Source organism: Cydia splendana, chromosome 10, assembly GCF_910591565.1.
Source record: "Cydia splendana chromosome 10, ilCydSple1.2, whole genome shotgun sequence".
NCBI classification, from domain to species: domain Eukaryota; kingdom Metazoa; phylum Arthropoda; class Insecta; order Lepidoptera; family Tortricidae; genus Cydia; species Cydia splendana.
In genome coordinates, this window is record NC_085969.1 from 5313730 (window position 1) to 5338994 (window position 25265).

Here is a 25265-nt window from a genome sequence, read left to right on the forward strand (position 1 = left end):
TCGAGGAATGTTTCGTGTAAGTACAGGTAGTACATAATAATTACACATCGGTAACTCGTGGCATTTAGGTAGCACTTAAAAGATTAGTGATGAGCACACGTCGGTATACACACGTAGCAGGCATAGACTAGTGATGTGACAATGTTCTTCCTATACGATTCGAGAAAAAGAAACCACTAAAAAACGGAAATTAATTAAACTAATCTTTTAAGTGCTACCTAAATGCCACGAGTTACCGATGTATAATAATAATAAATTATTAAAAAATGTCCCCTTAACAGACTGTTTAGGAAACACGGAAGCGTAAAACTACTAGCATCATATGACTCATATAAGCATTGCATTGAATCGCCGGTATTCTATTTCGTTTCCTTCCTATCGGTATTTTGTGTCAATCGATATTTTTAACCACCTTTTAAAGAGGAGGATTTCGAAGCCGAATGCATTTTTGTTCAGTTTCTTTCGATAAATTTAATAGGGGTTGGAGCAAGCGTGGCCTAGAGTAGAGGCCTCGTTCTAAAAGGCCGGATCACAGACCGCCAACCAGATGGGAGTGTCGTGACTTCCTACCTCCGTGGCGACCTGACATAGACCGACTGACTGACTGCTGACTGACATACATATTTAGAACTACGGACATTTAAATTCAAAATTAGACATGACGACAAGAGGACCAGATCACATCAGTTCACGACAGACAGCCGAGCAAGACAGACTGTTCAGGGAGGACGATATTAAAAAGTTTGCGGGCCCACTATGGAGGAGAAATGTAGGAATCCGGGCTGCGTGGAGGAAAGTTGGAGAGGCGTATGCCCAACAACAGTGGGCGCATACGCGCTGAACATGAAGAAAAATAGGGGAGAGCAAGTAACATGATAATTTGATATGAAATTCATTTTTAATATCGAAATGTTATAGATATATTATATCTCTCGTATTGGTATTATCTTTTCTTTTAATATCAAACCAGTCTTTTACCTACTAATATCTTAGCAATTTTTCGACATGTTTCGGAGCGGAACATTTTGCCCCGTTTTGGGGCAAATTGTTTCACCTTTGAGGGAAGTTGTTCCGCGTAGATTGTCAATAAATTATCAATTTAACATAAGTAGCTTGCCTTTAATAAAATAACTACATATTTAGATTCTTAATAGCATTAGGTACTGTTTAAGGATGACTCACGTCAGACCGGGCCGTGTCCGGGCCGGAGCTTCCAGCGCATCGTTTTCTATGGAAAGCATGAACTTTGGCACTATATAGCAAATCAAGAAACATAGAAATTTATTCTTACTTCTTTTGCATTTTTTTAAAATGTTTTTACCTGCTTTTGGACCTACGCTTGTAGTTGCGCATCGTCAAAATGATAAAATTCGGAAAAAAATAATTGATAGTACTGAAATGAGGTTGATCAAAGTATTATGTAGGTTCTTTCTTGGGAACACTAGCCCCGTTAGAAGGATATTTCTTGCCCTAAACTAAGTTTATGTACGGATAAACCAAAAAACTAATATAATAAATTTAATAAATACTTGAAAAATGCGATATCTTACTAGTCTCACTGCAGACCACGAAAGTATTACGTGAATCGGTCCAAAATAGACACATTACTTTAAATATTTGCAATTGTAACGTTTTACAGCCCCTGAAAACATACACTCAACCATCGTTGCCAATTTAACCAAAATGGTTGCCAGAGCTGCGCGTTACCTGACATTATTTATACGCACTTCAAATATAAAGGTATTGCTATTTTTCCTTTCCTCCTTACAACATTATAAAACTTTGCACGGTAACTTTTAGCCCCGCTCAGGGAGAGCTAATACTTAAGAATATTATGTCTTTATAATAGTGAAATAAAAGATGATAGTATAAGACGGAATTGGGGGCAAAACGTGGTAAGTTGAAACTTAAATCAATAAAAAAGAAATAAGATTCATCAGATGCATATAACGTTATCCCCTACTTGTGAATTTATCGATATAAAAATTACGCTAAAGAAAAAAGCAGTTTTACAATATTATGCTAGTTGGTGTCTCTTTTTAAGTATGAGATAGGTACCTGGCCCATCCATTATAAGGATAATGAGGGAGAGTTAGGTATATATTATAATTTTATATAAATATATAAATATATACATTGAAAAATACAGAAAAACAAAATTAATTTCGAAAGGTATATTTACATGTTTGAACGCCAAAGCCTACTCTAAAAATAAATACAATAAGCAAAGCAAAAGTTTTTAATTACAAAATATATTTATTTAATTAGGGAAAGGAGGTCTGCAGTCATCCATATGAGTCCTCAATGCTGTACATCCTTCTGTTTCTTGCCATGTTGGACATTTCTGTGAAAAAATAATGTAAAATTAATATGTACCGTAAAACGGGGTGAGTAGGTTTCGCGGGGAGCTATGGGTTATGAATGAGGAGAGAAGGATGGAGAGGGGGTGAGGTGGGTTTTTAAGGCTACTGCTACAAAAATAATGTATTCCAATTTAAAATGGAGCTATAGTAATATACATAATAAAAAAAAATCGATCCAACAATCTTACAAAACCACCTTTGTATGAAAAACCCTCTCACCCCAAATACGAGGCACTACGGGGTGAGGTGGGTTTTCCTCTTTATCGTCAAAGTTATGAAATGGAACTACCCAAAATAAAATACAAACTAAAATACAAAGGTCCGAACCACTTATTATATATGTTGCAGTTAAAAGTGTGAACTGGTCAAAAGAACTTTTAACCGACAAAAACAGGCAAAACTGCTTTTGACTGAGCATGTTGGTCAAAAGTAGTTTTACCTGAAAATCATACCTATTTCTGGCAGCAGTTTCGTTTTTAGGGCGTAGCAAAAAAAAAAATAACCCTAACCTACCTATCTCTGGGAACAGTTTCGTTTTTAGGGCGTAGCAAAAAAAAAAATAACCCTAACCTACCTATTTCTGGGAGTACTTTTGACTGATAGTAACAGTCACAATTACTATTAACCAATGATTTTCAGGTAAAACTACTTTTGACCAACATGCTCAGTCAAAAGCAGTTTTGCCTGTTTTTATCAGTTAAAAGTTCTTTTGACCAGTTCACACTTTTGACTGCGACATATACACCATTCAGTTTACACATGTAAAAAGAAAATTTTATCGAGGTTTGAAAGTCAAATTTCACCCAACTCACCCATTTTCGGTACCTAGTTGATTAAAGTATTAATTATTTTATTTTATTTATTATAAATGTTCTTTAAGCACTTTTTTTATACAACAACCGTTATAGTAGTAGGTATACGTATCGTTCGATTAACGTACATCTAATTGTATTATTATTTAAAACCAAATAACTCCCAAGTTATCGGTAAGCTTACAAAAGACATGAATGAACGTATTTTTTTTTAACAAACGGTAAACAAACAGTCCAATTCAAACATGCACGAACATGCTATATTAGAATGATATTGGAATTATACCAGTTTTTTTATATATTATAGAACATTTTTTTTACACAGATCGACCTAGTCCCACTGTAAGCTCAATAAGGATTGTGTTGTGGGTACTAGACAACGATATACATTGTGGAAAGATAAGTCGGGCCCTGGAGGGAAACTACCTTAAATCCTTAAGCTGGCTCATTTTACTTAAAGGAGACATTCCTTTATTTTTAAAAAGAACCAAAACTGCATTCAAAGATTTTCTAAAACTCGCATGCCTCGCCCGGGACACGAACCGACTAAAAATAAAAAAAATATAGCCTTTAAGTAAAATGAGCCAGCTTAAGGATTTAAGGTAGTTTCCCTCCAGGGCCCGACTTATCTTTCCACACTGTATATAATATACACATAAAAATACTTATATATATAGAAAACATCCATAACTCAGGAACAAATATTTTGCGATGAATACACAAATAAACGCCCTTACCAGGATTTGAACCAGTTAAGCTGCACTTATAGGAAAACACATATAGGATGCAACGACGTGAGGAATCCCAAACACCATAAGGTCAGATAGGGGTAGATAGATCACTGGGTCGAAATGTACACTGATATAAAATCGTCATAGAGTCAGACCACGAAAACTCTGCAGAGATTTTAACAGCACACGTAGTGCAGGTGTTATTTTAAACGTCAAACTTCAATGAAATTATGACGTATAAATAAAACTGACACTGCGTGTGCTGTCAAAATCTCTGCCGACTTTTGTTGGTCTAACTCTACCCCGCCAAAACTTTTTCAACTTACATCGAAGATAGTCGAGCTGACACAGAACACGATCTTATTAGCTTCGCAGATCTGTGGGGGTCCGAATAGGTTCTTCCCAACACACCGTTCCTTGGCAGCGCCTGCCGCCTCTTGGAACTCTTCGTTCTTCGCCGCCCAGTCGTCTAGGAACTTCGTGATGGCTTCTTCGTCAATGTCCTCTTCTTCGTTGAGGAGCTCGTACTTTTTCAACATGCATAGTTGTTTCGAGCACTGCAATAGATAATGAAAGATAAAAATTACATATTTTATACTATCAGAAGTATTAGAACAGTCAACGTCAAAGATATGTTTACATTTTACGCCTTATCACAAAGGAGTAAGGTGCAAAAGTGTAAACATATCTTTGACGTCGACTGAATAAATTAAATAATTTTCAGAAAATATTTTAATTTATTTTTTATTTCAAGTAGAAAAACTACTATAAATTATGAACTCGCAACTGCCGCGATAGCAGAAGACGCTGGTTCGATTCCAGCCTGGGGCACTGGAGGCCTTGGTCACTTTTTCTTAAATTATGACATTTATTTCAGTTGATAACCTATAATTATGAATGAACTAATGTTGCCACTTAAACGAAAAACCCATCGTATGAAAGCGATTTTTAAGGCAAGTGATTTTGGTTTTATCATCATAAAGGCGATATAATTATAATTATTGTCAGTCAGCTATCTAGGTATAAATATCAAGATTTTAACTTTGAATGTTTTTAGACAATAACATTGAAAATTTTCAGAGCTGTAAGATTAAATAGGTGGGAAACATAACAATTTGTTATGCTTTTGGATCTCGTTTTGATACGACTTTGAAGATCGCTCACGCTGAATGATGCATGAGAAATGAAATGATACCTATGCGCGACCAATCACCCCAGACGATTGTCACGGTCATATCAAAATCATCACAAATTGTTAATTATGAATCAACCTCCACGTTTAAGCAAGAAAGGTGTTCATCTTATCTTAATATTCTTCTTGCCTCTCCTTACCCCACTTGCCGCGACCGACTTAAATAAATTTTATTCTTATTACATAATTCAATAAAATGGTTATGGTGTATGTGCTCTGCATACATCTGCGAAGAAATTCAAAGGTGTATCTGAAGTCCCCAATCCGCATTGGGCTAGCGTGGGGACTATAGACAAAGCCCTCTCGCGTATGAGAGGAGGCCTGTTGCCAGCAGTGGGAGGTATATGTGACGTCCCAGGGGTAAAGGTACCTTATGGCGGTTGGCGCTTACGCTATTATTAACGTCGCTTCAATATTATTGCGGCGCTATGCGACGTAAGCGCCAGCCACCATAAGGTACCTTTTTCCGTGGAATGTCACATATAAGCTGAATTATTATTATTATCTATTGTTATTGGTTACATCAGGTGGTCCCCGTGGTTTGGCATCAGGATCACTGTCATCCAACTTTTGGAAGCCGCACTCAGCAAAATCCTCGTCCGTGAAGAAGGGTGGGATGGGACAGCATTCATGGGGCTTTTCCTGAAACATTTAAATATTCTAAATTAAACATATGAAACAATTCTAACTAGAATAATATGCCCGCGATTTTAAAAGTTGAAGTAGATCGCCTCGTCCATTAATTAGTAATGTAGTAATTATGTTGTCAACTTCAAGCAACACCGGGAAGGGAGTCGGCATTCGCACTATTTCCCCTCTGCCGAAGCACATGCCCAAATGGGCATGCACACAACTAGCGCGGTGCGTGTTGTGAGTGTTCTGAGGTTCTGACTCATCCGTACACAATCGAGGTGTGCAAGATTTGTCTTTGACGTGTGTTATTTTCTGTTTTGTGTCTTCATTACAGATTGGATTTTGTATGTAGTGAGTGAGAAGTGCGACTGTGTGCACGTTTCCCCCCGCAAGAAATGGCAGAACGATTTGTACGGTAAGACATCGCTTGGGCTCCTCCCTTCCAACAACGTGTCGGAAGCCGGTGTTGCTCGAAGGTTGTCAACATTTTTCGCCTTATTACAAAGGCGGAGGCAAAATGTGCAAAAGTGAAAACATATTATTGACGTCGACTGTAAATACCTACGTTTGTAGTACTTTTGGCAATCAAGTTACTAAACAAGTATGACCCTGTAGAGCGCCATCTACGAGTACTCTACCTGCGTATACGGCCAAAATATTTTGCTTCAGTCACGCTTAGAAGGCCGCAAAAATATGTGACATGCTCTTATGCCACTACAAACAAGATCGTGTCAGATATTTTTGCGGCCTTCGTTGTGTAACATATTATTGCAGGTGGCTGTACTAAACTAGCGCGATTCTCAAGAAATCAAATCTGCAATATTATTTAGGTCTGCGATAAAATAAATCATGTCTATCCTTACAACGGAAGGTGGTGGTCCAAGACATTTTTGAGGAATGTTTGGTGGCAAACTTGGTGGAAATTGTCCTTGTGCGGAAATCACCTGAAAAACAACAAAGAAAATTATTTAAATTAAAATAATAATAATAAACTAATTTCTACAATAGTCCCAATGCCTGCTGAGACCGGTGCATGGGTGTCTATTGTTGCGCCTGTGAACGGGTTCCAGTAGGCGTTCTACATGACATTAAAGCTCTCCAAAGGGCCTCTACGTGTTAGATCTATATCCCCACGCAAGCCTATCAAAAGACCGGGATTTATAGGCCCGTGAAATCTAAGGATATACAAATAATTATTTAAATTATAATACTAAAAAATAAAAACTATTTTTTTTCAAAAGAGATGCAGCATTATACGTACGTTATGTCACGTAACCTATGTAAGACAAGGAGGTTAAACAATAACAGACTTTCGGCCATCGACCTAAAGTCTTCATCGCCTGGCAAGTGTTCATGGTTTTATTTAAATGTGTCGTTCCCAGGCAAAAGGTCCCACTTTGTCGCTTGCCATAAGGACGCTTTGACAGGTCATTCGTAAATCTTTATATAAAGATAAGCAAATTTCGTCCTTATGGTAAGCGATAGTGGGACCTTTCACTAGACTTTGACACAAATAATGATTTTCCCACACCTGCATAGCACTAAGTTGGCATTGTTTTGCTTGTACGGTTTCATTGTTGGTCACGCGATTTTTTTTAATGCTGGTTGTTGGATAATATTTCTTACCTTTTATTATTTAATAAAATGCACGCATCAAAAAATAATAGGTGCAGATTTCGATTAATGTTAACATTATTTTATTCAGTCTAATATTGAAAATTTCCAATTCTCCCGCGTGGCCAAGTCTCCCGGTCTCCCCCTACCTTTGGTTTTAAAAAGTTCTTTTGTTTTAACACGTCGATGGCTTACGAGCATATAGCCTGCCTAATACCAACCGGTTACCGTGGCCTTTGGACATCAGTGACTCCAAAGGTGTCACATACGCGTATAGAATCCTGTAAGTACACTCCTTTTCACGAGAGTACCCGAAAATTCTCGACAGTTATATTTTTGACATTAAGGTTGGACAATATGATGTAGAAAAAAATCCAACCCATAACAGTCTGTCAATCAAGTTTTAAACTAATTTAATTTTTTTTAATGGATCGTTTTCACTAAACTAAGAGGCGGGATTGCATAATAAAATACAAGCTAATACTATTTGTGATTTTACATACAAATTCACTAATATTAGTAGCTTGTATTTTATTAGCAATAGGCCACAGTTAAACAATAAGTACATTATTGTTAGGATCCATTTGGTTAATTTTGAAGGAGTTAGTACACAAAGGCAACATTTCCAGGACCACTAATCATCCGACCGAAAGCGATGTGCAATTGTGCACCATTCTGGAAATGCTCCTTTTGAGCACAATCACTATTATCTACACTACGTTGTTATGTAATTGAATATAATTTGGCAAAATGTTCCTTAAAATGTTGATATGGTTTCGAAAAATTAGTGTCGGTATTCACGATGGGGAGTACAGAGTAAAATAAATAATATTAATATGAATTCAGCAAGAACATTTGTCATTGATATCTATTTTTTTCATGATTTCCAGAGAAAAACATTAACTCATACTAAAAAAGTTTATGAATGAATGAAAAATATTTATTTTGAGGCAAATATTGGCTGTTTCTTAAATCTTAGATCCTTAAAAACTAGCATGCATATTATACAATACAATATTATTACCTGTCTTAAAAACTAAAGCACACACTATGGCTGCGATGCATTTGGCAACCCCGCTGTGTCATGACATTACTATAAATATATGATTTATGATCTCTCTTCTTTATTTCCGCCGCGTAGAATTGGTACTATTTGGTACCCTCATACAAATATAGTACATAGCACTCCCCATTTTACCTAAATATACTCTGTATCTGTAGGTATTTAAATAAAAGTAAACAAACAATTTGTAAATTTTCGGGTAGTTATAACATTTATTGGTTAACCAACCAAATACAAAACCGCCTGGATCAGACACTGAACGACGTGACTTCAACCTATATTATTTGATCAAGTAATGTTTTCATCTACCCTCAACTGGCTTCGGTTTAAAGATATTTATTTTTATTTCTCATACGAAATTACATTTCACTTACACGAGAAATATATGTATAACTAACTAAATATTATTTAAATTTATAAACAGTGAGCTCGGACATAGGTACATACCAGTTTGGGGTGCATTATTAATAATCAGCATGCAGCAGGCACATCACTTATTAACATGTAGGTATATAACATCACCTATTACCACTACATATAGTTTACAATATCTACTTAATACGTTTAACGTTACGATTACGTTTTAATTACTGTTACATTTACATTACGGTAACACGCTCAAAGAATTCGTCGCTTAAGTAGCTATTTGAGGGTAGATTTTGTTTACTTTTATTTAAATACCTAAAGACTATTATAGTCTTAGCACACAAATTCGCCCGTAGGTATATGTCTGGTTGTTAGCGAAACATAGTACCTAAGTTTTGTCTTCAGGGTCATGGGACAAAAATAACAATAGCTGAAATGTGTACTAAGGAAATAATTATACGCGACAACGAAAAAGAGGTTAAGCCTTTACAAGGCAGAGGGAATATATTTCCCACCCAATTTTGAATTTTATATCAAAGAGAAGAGAATAGGGTTCAATTTTGCATAATTCCTGACAGGCTTATGCCTTTTAAAGGGTTAAGTAAAAATTAGACACATTTTATATATTATGAATTTCCTACCTAATTGCATTTATTGTCATGTCTAGACTATACGGCCGCTGCTTATAAGATGTCACAGCGTTATAGTGTCAACAAAAGTGACGTTTTTGGTTGAAGAAATGTCACTTTTGACACTGACAGATCGGTATCATATTGCTGTGATATCTTATAGGGACTTCCGGTTTGAGCGCCATCTTGATAGTCACGCGTCGTGATCAATTCCTTTGTTTATTGCTCATTAGTATTGTTTAAAGTGTAATATCGATAGCCTATTATACAGTAAACTAATGTCGTAGTGTGCAGTGAATGGAGAATTAATCTTGAAGCGCGTTTAACTACCATTTTGGAGTCAACGGCTGGCTCCACGTGCTTCTTGTAAAGGTGCTATCGCTTTACAAGAGCGAATAAAATCACCGTACACCGTCTTGTACTAACCGTACAATTTCAATCGTATTACCTTGCAACTACGACCTTGATACTGGCGAAATAGCCCCACTGGGCTGAAGCCATAATTTTAAAAGAATGAATGAATGAATGATATCTTATAGGCACGTAGGCACTAATTGTTCGAATATGGCCTTATATTTATAGTGGTGTTCCCAGTTAAGCTATTGAAACGAATATTTTTTCAATTACCTATTAAAATTTTGCACCTTAGGCAATTTTTTATTGAAAAGTTCTATATCTTAAAAATTTTTTTTAGGTCTCTGTTAAAAATTATGTAATTTTAAATTAAATTATGTAATTTTACATGCAAAAAAATTACATAATCCTGTAAAATTCCCGAAAAATCTGGTAAATTTCCCAGATTTTTCGGGAATTTTACAGGATTATGTAATTTTTTTGCATGTAAAATTACATAATTTTTAACAGTGATACCACTTCTTAGGTAATTCACGCGGCTGGTAAAATGCGTCTTGCAATTTTAGTAAAAAAACCCTTAGGTCGCATGGTCCGATTGACTACTCCGATCAATCGGAATACGAATATTTTTTTTTCCTGTTGGCTCGATTGATCGGACTATAAGGACTTCTCAAATCCTGTCATCGGAGTAATGGGATTTTAAAAGTTCGTCTAGTTCGATCGATCGAACCACGAGAGCTTGAAAAATCCTCTTAAAATCCGATCACACAATTTTTATTTTTCCTGTTTGTCCGACCGGTAGTTTTATGGTTAATTTTGTAATCTAAGTGTTTTCTCACTTTCGACGCGGAATTTTACTACCACGAAATAGTGATTTCGAGGGAAAGATCTAACAAATAATCTTAAGAGCCCTTAATCTCTAAAAACTGCTCATTGATTTAGCCTGTATTCTTTGATAATAGTTTATTTTTACTCTGAGGCAGACGCTACAGTGATTTACGCTAACTACTAACAACATCATAATTTACTTTTATTATGGTCTAAACTGTAATAAATTGATTAAAACTTACATGAATGGTAATCGTTCCGCGGCATTTTTGTTTTTTTATTACAGCATGTCCATACTGACGGCCCTTTTTTATACGTTTTATTTTTATGGTATTGATGCCCTTTATTCAGTAGTACGCAACCTCCTTTACGGCGTAAGAATACAATTTTGTTGTGATCTATTTCCTCCATCTTCCGTCCGTCCGGTTCAATAAATTGACATTGATCAGATCAGATGTTGACATTATGAACTGACATCGCATCAAATAAAATATAGAAAAGTTTATCAAATGCCAATGTCTAGTACTTAATGAGTTAAGATTAGATAACCTTTATGTGTCATCCGGACTAAGCAAAATATCAAGTCTACGGTTATGTCCTTCGAGCAGAAGGGAGGCGGCATTCGCACTATTTCCCCTCTGCCGAGGTACAAGATTAGCGCGTCAATCTAATCTAGCGCGGGTAATAAAACTAGTTGCACTTGGATTTTTCACTAGACCGAGTCCAGACGCGCGCGTGAACACTGCTGCACAAAAATGCCTGTTTGCTCGGTTTTTTGTTATAAAAAGAGGTCGGGGACATCAAATTTACAAAAAGAAAGTGTTACATTTCACATGTAATATTTTTTTTTACATATCATACGTTTAATTACATTCAAACACAATTATTATATTTTAGTCTCATGTAATTGTTGGATTTATCGATTTTCCTCGCTCAGTACAAATTGCGGATCGGTCGAGCGACAAATCCGACTTCTCATCTCTCAGAATACAATAACATACTTCAACGAAAATGTGTTAGTGTGCGTGTTGTGACACTTGTCACTCGTCCGTACACAAAAAGAGATCGAGGTTTGCAAGATTTGTCTTTGACGTGTGTCATTTTCTATGTATTTGTGTCGTCATTACAGATTGAATTCTGTATGTAAGTGTGTGAGAAGTACGACTGTGTGCACCTTTCCCCCCCGCGAAAAATGGCAGAAAGATTTGTACGGTGAGATATCGCTTGGGCCCCTCCCTTCCGATGTGTCGGAAGCCGGTGTTGCTCGAAGGTTATGTCCGATCAATCGATCCAACAGGAAGAAAAAACGACCTCGTGGTTCGATCGATCGAACTAGACGAACTTTTAAAATCCCATTACTCCGATAGTAGGACTGACAGGATTTGAGAAGTCCTTATAGTCCGATCAATCGAGCCAACAGGAAAAAATAATATTCGTATTCCGATTGATCGGACTAGTCAATCGGACCATGCGACCTAAGGGTAAAAAACAGCGTAGTTTTTTTAAAATATTTATTATACTTAACAATAAACAAATCAATCGCACACAGGCAAGCCTTGGATGAATGCGATGTTAACCATAAGTAGATAAGTACCTAATAACTTTTACCCACCGCGTAAGTTAAGTGGTAGTTCTACATATATCTAACTTTTAGGGTACCGTACCTTAAAAGGAAAAAAGACGGATACTGTACAAGTGTACAGGATCACTCGTGTGTCATGTTTTTTTTGTTTTTAACGTGACACTTTTATTCTGTCGGCTCAAATTTTTTGAAACTTTTATTCTATCATCTCAATTTTTTTGAGCTGTCTTTAGCATGTCGCATTACAGAATTATAACATTAGTAAAATTCTACTTTATTTCTAGTACTTAGAGTTCATAGTCTTTAAAATAAGCTTAATTATCGGACTAAGGTTACAATATAATAATTCACGAGGGCTGATATTTGCTTGTAGTTTCATACAAAATTTTAAGGATTGTAGACCTTATTAACCTTAAATACCTTAAATAGTTATGAGCCGTAGCAAAATGCCGGGATAACGCGAGGAAGAAGATTAACCTTACATACGGAAACATTTTTTTTAGTTAAATTATCACTCATTGTATTGTACATATATACCGATTATCATCATCGAGAGGTCGACGCCGATCACTTTTAGTTTTTTTTTTTCGTTTTTTTGTAAATAAACTGTAACTTACATGGAAAACAGCGAACAACACACAGCCTCTGAACATGGTGACGAATGACGCCGGTGCGCGGACACACCGTTTTATACCACCATCGTAAGGTCAGCCATTGTGAGGTGTCGCCATAGAGGAAGCCGATGGGTAATTGACGGTGTTTTAATGCTAGTCTGGATCTTAATCTGATATTGGTTGCAAAGGTTTAAAGTGTTCCGTGATGTTATTGCACATGTATTACCTATGTAATGTAATATCTCTTAAAATCTAAAATAGGACTGCACAGGACACGTTTGTCATATGCCGGATGAGCAGTGGGCTAAAACAGCCACCAGTTGGTATGCGGGACTCAAACTATCTTCATACCAAAGTTAGGTCAACGCCTCCGAGAAAAAAGCGGCGACCCCAGGTCCGGCGCATATTTAGTCCAGCATATTTCGCTGGCTGTTCAAAGACTTCAAAGAGGCGTGCCAGCAGCGTGCTAGGCACATTTACCCGGGTACCTACCTATCGACCCTATTCTATAAATTTCTATAATATTACTTTTTATATTTGTTATATAAATACCTAAATAATTTTGGATTGAAAAAAAAATACTCTTAATCTTATTATCTTGATTTAATTAAAGAAAGTTTTTTTAAATTGGTATGTGTTTTTCTTCAAAATGGTGTTAATATGATAGGTACGTTTTTAGCCTATTAGTGTATCCCACTGCTGCGCAAAGGCCTCTTTCCCGCCACTTGGCTCTGTCCAATGCACACTCCCGCTACTCCACACAGAATGTATCGAGGTTGTCCCGCCATCTCCGTTTGAATCTTCCTCTGCCATGAGATCCGTCCTGTGGAATCCAGTCCGTTGCTACTTTGGCCCAGCGCTCTGGGTGCCATAAGGTAGGTACCATAAATTTATTCGGCATCCCCGATTAATACGAAAACGATACCAAACTTGGCCTAGCAGCTTAAACGATGTACTTATCCAGTTGAAGTTGAGAGCCCTTCCTAATAAAATATATCAAAAATCTTACTGGCTCCACTTCCTAAATTCATCCTTGGATCCTAAGGAGCAATCCTGCCTCAGGAAATATTTGGTTCGCGAAACGCCGTATTTCCTGTGGCAGGATTGCTCCTTAGGCTTCCTACCGTAAAACGCTCACTATAAATAAGTTATTAACTAAACCTAATAAGAATGAATGAATCAGAGCGCTGGTGGCCTAGTGGTAAGAGCGTGCGACTTTGAATCCCGAGGTAGCGGGTTCAAACCTCGGCTCGTACCAATTAATGAGTTCTTACGAAATATCATTTGATATTTACCAGTTGCTTTTCGGTGAAGGAAAACATCGTGAGGAAACCGGACAACTTAATCCTAATAAGGTCTAGTTTACCCTCTGGTTTGGAAGGTCAGATGGCTTCGTAAAAACTAGTGCGTACGCCAATTCTCGGCATTAGTTGCCAAGCGGAACCTAGGCTCCTATGAGCCGTTGCAAAAAATGCCGGGATAACGCGAGGAAGATGTTATTTAAGAATGAATGAATCAATTATTCCAACCAACATTGAACAAGAGTACTTACTTATATCTTTATTATCATTCATTATATGACAAGAATACATTGAGTGATGATGTCTAATTAATATGATAATTATGATTCAAGTCACAACTGAGACGCCCTGATTGAGACACAATGATTGACAACGAGACGAAGTTATGCAGTAATATGTTTAGTATATAATATGTAGAAAGAGCAAATGTAACGAGTACAAGTCATAAAGGCTCGTTAAGAATCAACGTTAAAAATTGGACCATAGTTTTACTTAAGGACTATAGTTAATACCTGATTTTAATGTTTTGGTTTTGATATTTGTTTTTTTTTTTGTTGGCAGTGGGTAAGCGGAAGCACGGTGGTCAGCACCTGCGCTACAAGGACGTGCTCAAACGGCATCTGAGCGCTTGCGCTATCGATCCTGAGCGTTGGGAGGAGCTTGCTGGAAGAAGGTCATCTTGGCGTTCTACCATCCATAACAGTGTCAAAATGTTTGAGGATAACCGCCTCACAAGCTTAGACACAAAACGCCAGTTACGGAAAGAGAGACCTAAGCCCTCCTACGTGTACACGCTCAACGCTGCTGGCCAACTTTATTGTCACGTGTGCAATAGAGTATTTAAGACCAAGTTCGGCCTGGCCAGCCACATAAGGGCTCACGCTAGACAACGTCCATGATGTGTAAGTAAATTATATCGCCAAAACATCGTTAAGCTCCGACTCTTAAATTTGAAGGTACCTACCTAAACATGAGAACAAACTAGAAGAACACGTATGTTTTTCTCTGCAAATTTATTGAAGTAAACATGATTACTATTTATTATGATTACTATAATGATTACTACTTATATATAAGATAAATAGAGTTAAAGTAGCAACTGAACAGTGACTAAATGATTATGATTGTGAAAAATATCTTCACGGAAACTTTAAGCGTAACTGCGCCTGACGCATAATTAAGCGAAACTATTTTCCTGGACAATATCAATTCATAAACCAGTAAAGTGTGAACTCTGGTGACGTATAGTTGATATGAATATCCAGGTCACAGTTCTATAGTTTTTCTGAGGCGATATTCTTGGTTATCATAATGCTAGACCAGCACAAGACTGACATTTAACCCTAACGAGTGTTACTATTCAGCATACAAAAGATATAACTGACTTATATGTCCTATTAAGAAATGCCTCTTTTTCTGAATGGGGCAGAGGAAAAATATGTCGCACGAAGTCACTAACGAGGATGAAACTAATGATAGTAATGATCTATTTCATTAGCTTGCGTAAATGCGTTTGAGTAGGCTTTTGCTTCATTCTGAATAACTGACGAATATAAACGAGTATAATGATTATATACAGATGTAGTAAAATAATTAATTTCCGTCATATTTTCTCGGAAACGTTCGTATTTGTCATGCAACTTCAGTCAACTCAGTACTTTTTGTACTGAAACTGACTAAAATAGCAATTTAAGACACGTTCGTACGTTTCCGTGAAAAAACGATGAAAAATAATTATGCACTACATCTGCAGGCACCTATTGTTTGTATGAAAGTCTTGTCTATTGTTATTATTTAATATTATCGCTAAAAGTAGGTGCAAATGTCCTGTGAATGCTTTTTTTTTCAGATATGCTACAAACGGAATGAAGTACTATCGGACAACTTGATTGCTGACCTGATCCAATGTGAAACATTTACTAGGTCATTGGCATTAAGTACATTGACGTAAAAAGTGAAATTATTATGAAAACGTTATATGGTGGGTCACAAATCAGTTCGATTGTAAGTGATGTACGCTTTTGCATAATTTCTGACTGAAATTATGAAGTTAACACATAATTGCCGCAACGACTTATGGACCGTTGTTTATTCTTATTTTTTGCTTTAGATAAAAAAATATACAGAGAACTAAACTAACAATTAAATATAAATTCTAAGTAATTATCCCTTTTTGGCACATGAATATGATCTCCTAGTAAGGTAAACGTACTAGTGCTCGACATGCTAATGCCCAATAGATGATACCTTGCTGTCACTTCTATTGACAATTGACAAGTACTTACCTAAAGTTTCAAGATGGCATGTACTGGGACGGCGTCGAGCACCAGTACGTTTACCTTTAACTTATAACCCGATGTAAAACATTTTTGGCATTCTTTCATTAAAAACAATGTCATAACGTGATGCGTCTCCATTCAAGTATCCTAAATAACTTAAAAAATATTCATGTTCTTTGTTTGTAAATAAATGGTCTTGTGAGAATGAGAACCGTTGTGTCTTATGACTTATGAGGTTCAATACACATTTTAACAAACCAATATAACAACGGCAAGTTAAATAAAAGCTTATACTTAGTAAGCATTATTATAATTATCGTCAATTACATACTTAAAATATTTACTAACATGCCCATATTTTAAAAGCTGGCTAAACTTAGCTAATACAACGCTATAAACCGCAACACCAAGATGACTAGGCGTTGCAAATCTAGAACCTTGACTAAACCTTATTCTAAAACAATTAATTTGTCATCAGACATGCATTCATCTTAAATCGAGCCGTAACATACTACAGAACTGATTCAACTAGCATAGTAAACCTTATTTCCGTGCTCGAAGGTTTAGAATTGGTCAGCTATCAGTTCAGACGGTCTTAAAAATTACTGAGCGCTTTTAGAACCTTGTCATTGTTTGAGCTGACATATCCCAACCACGGCATCGACCAAGGCGTTTCACGCGTCACAGTGACAAAGTACTGAAATTCCCACAACCATGCACTTTATATATGTAAAAACTAGATGGTGTAGTCATAGCTTGTTGGTAAGCATAAAAATAATTCAACAATGCGTCTCTTACCTAAAAACTTATACAGAAGACATGACAAGTGATGGAATTTTCAAAAATATGATGAATCTCGTATGAGCGCAATTAACCTACTCACAAATGACAAGTTTCTTAAAATTTGTCTTGGAGGTAACCAGGGCCTACCTACTATTATTACTAATTTATTATTTACTGACTTGTAAAACATTGACTTTTATCAATAAATATATTGTATCTTGTATCTTGTAAAAGTATTAAGTGTAGGTTAACTGTAGGGCAAGATAACTCGTTAAAAAAATTAACTATACCGTAAGTTAACCATGATTCCCGATTATTTAATGTAGAGATGTAAACTTTGCCGTTTCACACCAATATTTGAATTATAATATTTAAAACTTTCGCGTTTTGAACACATATAGACGGGCCTATCGCGAATTTATTTTATTTTTATTTACTGACGTTTCGACACAGGTTACAGGTTACAGGTTAGCCGTGACCACGACCAGTGAAACGTGTGTCGAAACATCGGTAAATAAAGGTAATAAAATAAATTCGCGATAAACCCGTCTATATTCTTTTTCATAAAACAGAGTTGGATTGGTAATTTATGTACAAACCTACCTTTTTCCGTAGTCATACACTGTCCGGATGCGGCGTCCACGGTCTAAGAATCAGTGTCGGGGCCTTGCGTTGACAATTACACGTTGGCTGGCCAATGGGGTCAACGGCCGGAGATAATTCTAAGATAATGGCGAGTTAATTAATGTGAGGTTCATTTGGGATAGAGGTCAGTATGGTGGTAAGGTCGGACTGACCAGGGCCTACTCTGTATCTTTAGGTATTTAAATAAAAGTAAACAAATAATTAGTACATTTTCGGCTAGTTATAACATTTATTGGTTTACATAGTAATGATTACAGCTAAAAGATACAGTGTATAAAATTGGTTGGTTAACCAACCAAATACAAAACCGCCTGGATCTGTCACTGAACGACCTGACTTTAACCTACATTATTTGATCATGTAATGTTTTCATCTACCCTCAATTGGCTTAAGGAGACATTTGAGGATAGATTTTGTTTACTTTTATTTAAATACCTAAAGATATAGACTATAGTCAAGGTGACAAACGTAGATTGACAAACTCCAAAGTCCAAATGAAAAGAAAAATATTATCGGGATGACAGATGCTACGAAAAGTCACATGACTATTTCCATACATTGTTTGGAGCATATGCACCGCACTCGAGAGGGCATTTTGCACGTCAGTAAGTAACGTTTGCAAATAAATCAATAAATTATCGTGTTGTCAGAATAAGGTATTTGCACTTAGTATTTGTAAACTGGTATTTAATCATACTCGTAATAATACCTTAAAGGATTACTCGCGCTAGACCGGGCCGTGCCCGGGCCGAGACGTTCGACATGTAATTTTCTATGACGGCTGATCGGTGATCACGTGGTGCTTTCCATAGAAAACGGAGCGCTCGGCCCCGGCCCGGTCTAGCGTGAGTCATCCTTTACTCTGGCAACTCGAAAATTTATTCATTTAAGTATTTGCTAATTTCTAAACGCGCCCGCAAAATGCCCCTTGAGTGTGGTGTATGGTTAGGAGGGTCGTGATTCTGAGTGGAAATATTATTAAAAAATCCAAATCTAAAGTGAAAGTTGGGGGTACAACTTTAAATAGAAATGCCCAGGTGTCCATTGTTATCGTGGTGAAATAGGCGCCTGGCGGCATCGCTGTCATGCACATAGCCAATAACAATGTAGTCATTTTATTACTTGAGCTAATTACCTTTAGATTATACTTCTTCCTTATCCTGCGACCAGTAATTTAGTATTGCACTGCATAATTAGTTAATTAGCTTACTGAGGTAAGGACAATACAAGGTAGGGTAAATGTACAATTGTGTAACGCAATGTCATCAATGAGGACATTAGACATATGGCATATCCAGTAGACATGTACAATTTTTGTGTTATGTGTGTGACACATCTGCGACCAAGCAGAAAGAAAGAGCTGAGTCAATTTTGATGAATTAAGTGCAAATTGTTTGGTGACCTTAATATACTTACTATACTCTTTGACATAGGCTACATTTTAATCTATATAAAAGGAGGAGGTTACATATTAAAAAAAAACGTAGTCGATTAAATTCCAATCGTATAACTTGTTACTAAATTGTACCTACTTCATAAGTTATTTGCAACAAAAGAAGTACATGATTATTTATCAGTGCTGAAAACAGGAGAAATAAAATAAAATATTAAGAATATTTAGATTTATTAATTTAGAATTTTAAATAATTTCGACGGAGATTTACTACTGTTGATGTTGCTCAAATAAATACTCTTATCTAAGTATGTGCCTTCGTTTAGCATTTCCAAGATGATTCCGGACATTTCTGAAAGAAAAAAAATACAACAAATAAGGAATAGTTTTTTTTTACGTACTTACCTATGCATATTTAATTAACTTCTATTATGAGTCATAATGTCATAATTTATGACATACGGATATGTGGACAGGATGTCGACAATTTTTAAGTGTATAGGTATTAAGGTGACATTCGGATAGCAACTGTTGCGGCGTTACAGCTGCGGCCTTGACACGGGTGATGTGAACGTTCTAATCGCTACAGTAATGCGGCTGCGAACGCCACTCATTTTTTTTTATACCACTTCGGTGGCAAACAAGCATACGGCCCGCCTGATGGTAAGCAGTCACCGTAGCCTATGGACGCCTGCAACTCCAGAGGTGTTACATGCGCGTTGCCGACCTTTTAAAAACCTGTACACTCCTTTTTTGAAGAACCCCATACTGTAGACCCTCGGGAAAACCTCGGAAGGGAGCTCATTCCACAGCCGGAGCGTCCGCGGAAGGAAATTCCTCTTAAATCGCACAGTACGCATAAACCTAGTAGTAGTGTGGTAGTTGTAGTTTATCAAGGAAATTGACGGAGACATCTAGCGGTGTGAGGCGTAAACTATCGCCGATACAGTGGCGTTACTCTTGAATAGGACTACTACTAGCACCATCTGTTGACGAATAACGATAAAACACGTCTCTTCTAAAAAATGTAGTTTTGGTAGACATACCTTCAACATAGCGATGCCAGTGCAAGTAAAGACATCGTACGCCTTACAGGAGTAGTCAAGGTACTGTCTCAAGTCCTTGTCGACGCAGTCGGTTATAGCTCGGTCGACGGCTTGCGACCAGCCACTGTTTGCCTCTGACCATTTCTTCAGGTGAGCGCGATACGCCTCTTTGTTGAGAGTGTTTTTATCGATGAGGAAGCCTGACTTTTCAAAGACGCATTGGATGTCGTTGCACTGGAAAAAAAATTATTCTTATGCTTTGGTGCCAACATGCGCATTATTTTATACGTTACAATATGACGCAGTACTGTACGCAATGGAAGAACTCTTTCGATATTTTTTAAGGAATTAATGGAGGAATAGAAATCAACCTTTCAGGACAAAGCAGTATTGATCTCGTAGATAACAACCCATAAGGGCCTTGTGTCGAATATATACTATGATTACACCTGTGTGTATATTTTATTACAGTTTATTGCCGGAAATATGTTGTAATGCGTTTATTATTACTCATTGTCAATTGTTGACGAACATTTTATTGAACCATGATCCTTGATCCTTGGTCTATAAATATAAAATATATAGATAAATAATTATATCTGGGCAACAATTAAAGATTATCAAGTTCTTATTGAGACGTGATTCATTGTATATTTTTAGATAAAATATGCGCGAATTATATTTGTTTTATCACTAACATAAATATGTTGTTATTTACTTTAACGGGACCCAATAATTTATCTTTTTCCGAGACCATGTGGACAAGGACTTCCTCAAAACGTCGAAGGTAATTTTAAAGTTTAAATATTCGCGATGAAGTCCTGTTAAAGCACCTAAATAATAATTTGTGATTTTTTTCTTGTTTTAGTTTAAATAAACTTGTTGTAATAAAAAAATGGTTGTCTGTAAAGTCGGTTTACGGACGATAATTTTGCGTGATAACGTCATAAGAAAACATTGATGAAAAATTGCATAATTTGGCCGTAACGTTACCATGGAGATCTGTCCACAACGTTACCATGGAGATCTGTTCACAACGTTACCATGGAGATCTGTTCACAACGTGACACTTTTTCGTGCATGCTACCGGTGTTCATCGATTTATAAGACGTCATCACGTCAAAAGAAAGAAAAAATAATGTGTGAAAATCATGAAAGGTTCACGAAAGCTTAAAATAAATATGAGAAGGTACTTTTTACTTACTGGTCCAGGCAGTTTAGGATTTGAGCATTCTGCTAAATGCTTAGAGTCTCCTAACTCCGGAATATCACAGCAGGCTGATAAAGGTTTCTGAAAGTATAAAATATTACTTTTTAAACAAGGAATTAGCTGTTATCTTCATAAAATACAAGAATAGTCAAGAAACTCAATTTGAAAGTAATGTAGGATGGGGTACAAAGATGATAGTTTATTTTATTTGTTATAAGTGTTATAACGATTCCATAGCGTGTTTTTCTTGTTGTCTTCTCATCTAAACTATTTTAATTTCCCTTGTTTCATTTGTTTTTGTTGCCTTTACACAACGAACAGTCGCAATTGTAATATTTGTTATGTCGGTTTCTTATTCTTTGCCGATGTCAGAGTGTCAGGCGCTAAACTATCTAATCGCGAACCCTCGAACTATTACTTCTACCACATAGCAGAGGGCCTTGCCAAGATTACAATCGTTCGCAGATAAACGAAATGAAACTCTGTCTCTATCGTACTAATATAGAAGAGTGATAAAGAGAAGAGTTTCGGTTCGTTCTCTCCAGTTTAAGATATTTACTTATTTAGTAAGGAGATAAAAGCATTCAAGCTGCGGTTAACTTCTTAACACCCACCATAAGTGGTCGGATTATATAGGTCGGTAGCTAGAATAGGCTAGTTAGCGTTAATTAGTCATTATTTAAATGTAAATTCATTATTACATTATTTTTGAAAAATAAAAATAATCCATTTCCTCAATATTTAATTGCTATAATAATTAAAATTCCAGTAGGTACGTTACCAATGTGGCTCCCTTCCGCCTTTGTTGTTGCAGTAGGTCAGCATTTACGATCTGAAATTATATATTTAAATGTCAATAGTGTCAATACTCGTAATAATATTTAAACAGATATAAACAAATGACGCTCATATCTTCTAGACTAAAGGTGACATTCGAATGGCAACTAACATAGTAATGCAGCTGCGGTTGCCATCCGAACTTCACCTTTACAGTAATTCATTTTATGCACATGCGTTGAAAAATGGATATGGGCAAAGTTTCAATTTACATTTTTATAAAATAAAACCAAAGTCATTCAGAAAATTCAGGTTATTTTACTGTACAACTTCATTTCAAGTGGTTCAAATGATATGTACTTTACACGGCTTCACATTAACTATTTTTTCGTATTAATTGTCTCGAACTCTCATTTACTTTTTAACAACAAATAATTTAAAGTTTAACCGCATCACCATTAAAAATCACAAATAAACCTAGTAAATGCGCGCGCAAACTGTGATTACAATCTATATGTAATAAACAAAAATACACAAACCGAACAAATCAAAAACAACGCGAATATTTTAAACATTTTTGCACGATATGCACAACAGTTGATGAGGAACTGAGCTGGAGAAATTTATCAAGCTATAACGACTAGTCTATTTTATAAACAAGTCTATCTGAAGTCAAAGGTGAACATTCTTGGAAAAGACTTGTTGTGACATTTTATATAAACGGGATTGTTGAACTGCGTTTGTGTTAAATGTAAGGAAAATAACAATGAATAATAAATGAAACATAAAAAATATGGCACATTGATCTAAGAATTCTAATTATAGGTACATAAAATACTTGAAGAGATACAGATTCCTGAATTGAAAAAATATTGTCACACACGTGTGCACACCGACAATCATTGTTTTTGAAAGATGTATAAGACACCTCACACCAGAACTAGCGTAAATTTAAAAAAAACGTATCCGGGCTATAGCTCACGTACGTCATGTATTTACACATGACGTACGTAAGACGAGAGGGATACATATTTTTGAAGATTTCATAATTTACTTTACTCCTCAGAGACATAGACCAACATAAGGGTTAAGTCAAGTTTTGGACAGACAGAAGGATAGATAAATATATAAACATGGCGAAACCATACCTAAAAGTTTCCATGTTGACTACAGAACCCTAAATAACTTTAAAGATAATTCCAACGCATTTCCCGGATTACATTACTTTCATTGTCACTCTCAAAAGAAAAACATGTCGATAACTGAGATTTGCAGATTTTGACTTTGACGGGAGTGGTTGTTCTTCTTCTCTCGTGTCCAGGTTCCTCTAAAACTCTAAACTGTTGATGCCCAGAAAGCAGCGGTGCTGACAGCAATGACCGTCGCGTCCCTCTGCAGGCCAGATTCCGAGCAGGAGTATGGGCACGCGGGGCATGCCAACAGGTGCGCCATGGTTTGCGGTGCTGTGTTGCAGGCGCAATGACTAGAAGGGCCGCGAAGCAGTCCCCATACAGCCATGTTTTATTTACAACGGCTGACGTGGGACCTGGAGTCTGAGACCTGGGAGTGGTTGTAAAAAAGCGTAATTTAACCATTCCCAGTGGTACAAAAATAATTAGGCCTCTTTTACAAATGTAAAAGCACTTTCTAGATTTAATAAAACTAAGTTGTTTCGTTAACTTCCGTCCTTTTTCCTTCTAAGTTAACTCTCGAGGGAGATCCGACATTTCTTCGCCGAATTCGAATAATGAGTCGCAGTTTCTTTAGAGAGGAAAAAGGAAGGAAAGGAATTCGTGAAATCGTTACATATTTCTGATTGTTTGCCGGGCAATTATAATAAAATAGCAATTATAATTAGACATAAGTTCCGGAAAACTCATTGGTACGGGTTCGAACCCGCGACCTCCGGATCGCACGCTCTTACCGCCAGGGCCCTATTTAATAAACGTTACAATTCGACAATTTTGTAAAAAAGTAACATATTTGTTAAATTTATCTACAAGTACTGTTTAATAAATCCTACAAATAAGTAAGAAGCTTACAAGTAAATAACTTTGAATTATTACCATTGTAAACACTGTTTAATAAACGTTTACTGTTTAATAACGTAAGACAATATTGTCCTTACAAAATTGTAATTGTGAGGTACAATTTACATAAAATGTAAGTTTTTTCTACAAGTTCTTAATAAATGAGGGTAGACTTATTTGTTACTCATTAATAAATTATTAAATTGGTTTACCTATTGAAATCATGGAGAACAACAACAAAAATAGAACTTTATCTCTAATATACGAGAATAAAGATATATTATTCGGCCGGTTTAGCGAAAAATTAACCCATCATATGCATTTCTTTTTGTATCATGTTCAAGATCGTGCCCTATTTTTAAAAGTAAATATTCGACGGTAATTTTTCGCTGTACCCCGATTGTAACCTCCGTTGAACGAAAAATCCGTTACATCAAAAGTAAAATGTATCCTTTTACGAAAAACTCGCCGATTCCGTTGAATTACATATTCGTCATCACTATCCTCACTATTACTGTATTAAAACCATGTTTTTTTCTTATTCAGATCGTAAAGCACACTTCAAATCAAGTTTTGACACAGCTTTAAACACCTGTCGTAATCATATTACAATTTACAAAATATGTCAACTTGTCAGTACCATTATGTGTTTAATTAAGTACATTTTCATACAAAATTGTAAACAATCACCTGTAAGGTGAAAATGTTTATTAAACAGAATTATGTAAAATTGTAGCTACAATTATACATTTTGTAAATTTTCCGCTCATACAAATTTGTAACTTATAATTTTTATTAAACAGAAACTTGTAGAATTGTAACCTGTCAGGTACAATCTACAATTTACAATTCGTAATATTTATTAAACAGGGCCCAGGCCACCAGGAGCTTAACCTTGAAGTAAGTACTTACGAGTATACTTATTACTTAAAAAATATTTTAAGTGTATGCTAACTCCCTTTAAAGGGGCCCACAGATTACTAGTTCGCCGGACGATATCAGCCTGTCAGTTATTCGGAG

The 25265-nt window shown here is 36.2% G+C and overlaps 2 protein-coding genes across 2 annotated transcripts; both read right to left on the minus strand.

Moving 5' to 3' along the window:
- Positions 1 to 2225: 2225 nt before the first annotated feature.
- LOC134794129 (uncharacterized) lies at positions 2226 to 12895 on the minus strand. The gene is made up of 5 exons (XM_063765836.1): positions 12785 to 12895; positions 6595 to 6675; positions 5621 to 5740; positions 4233 to 4463; positions 2226 to 2344 (listed from the first exon to the last, which is right to left on the minus strand). The coding sequence occupies exons 1-5, from the start codon at positions 12818 to 12820 to the stop codon at positions 2261 to 2263; spliced, it is 552 nt and encodes a 183-aa protein (XP_063621906.1). The 5' UTR covers positions 12821 to 12895; the 3' UTR covers positions 2226 to 2260.
- Positions 12896 to 19396: 6501 nt separating this feature from the next.
- LOC134794130 (uncharacterized) lies at positions 19397 to 22894 on the minus strand. Its single transcript, XM_063765837.1, has 5 exons — positions 22755 to 22894; positions 22220 to 22270; positions 21433 to 21519; positions 20229 to 20462; positions 19397 to 19534 (listed from the first exon to the last, which is right to left on the minus strand). Exons 1-5 carry the CDS (start codon positions 22788 to 22790, stop codon positions 19505 to 19507), a joined length of 438 nt encoding a protein of 145 aa, XP_063621907.1. The 5' UTR covers positions 22791 to 22894; the 3' UTR covers positions 19397 to 19504.
- Between the last annotated feature and the right edge of the window lie 2371 nt (positions 22895 to 25265).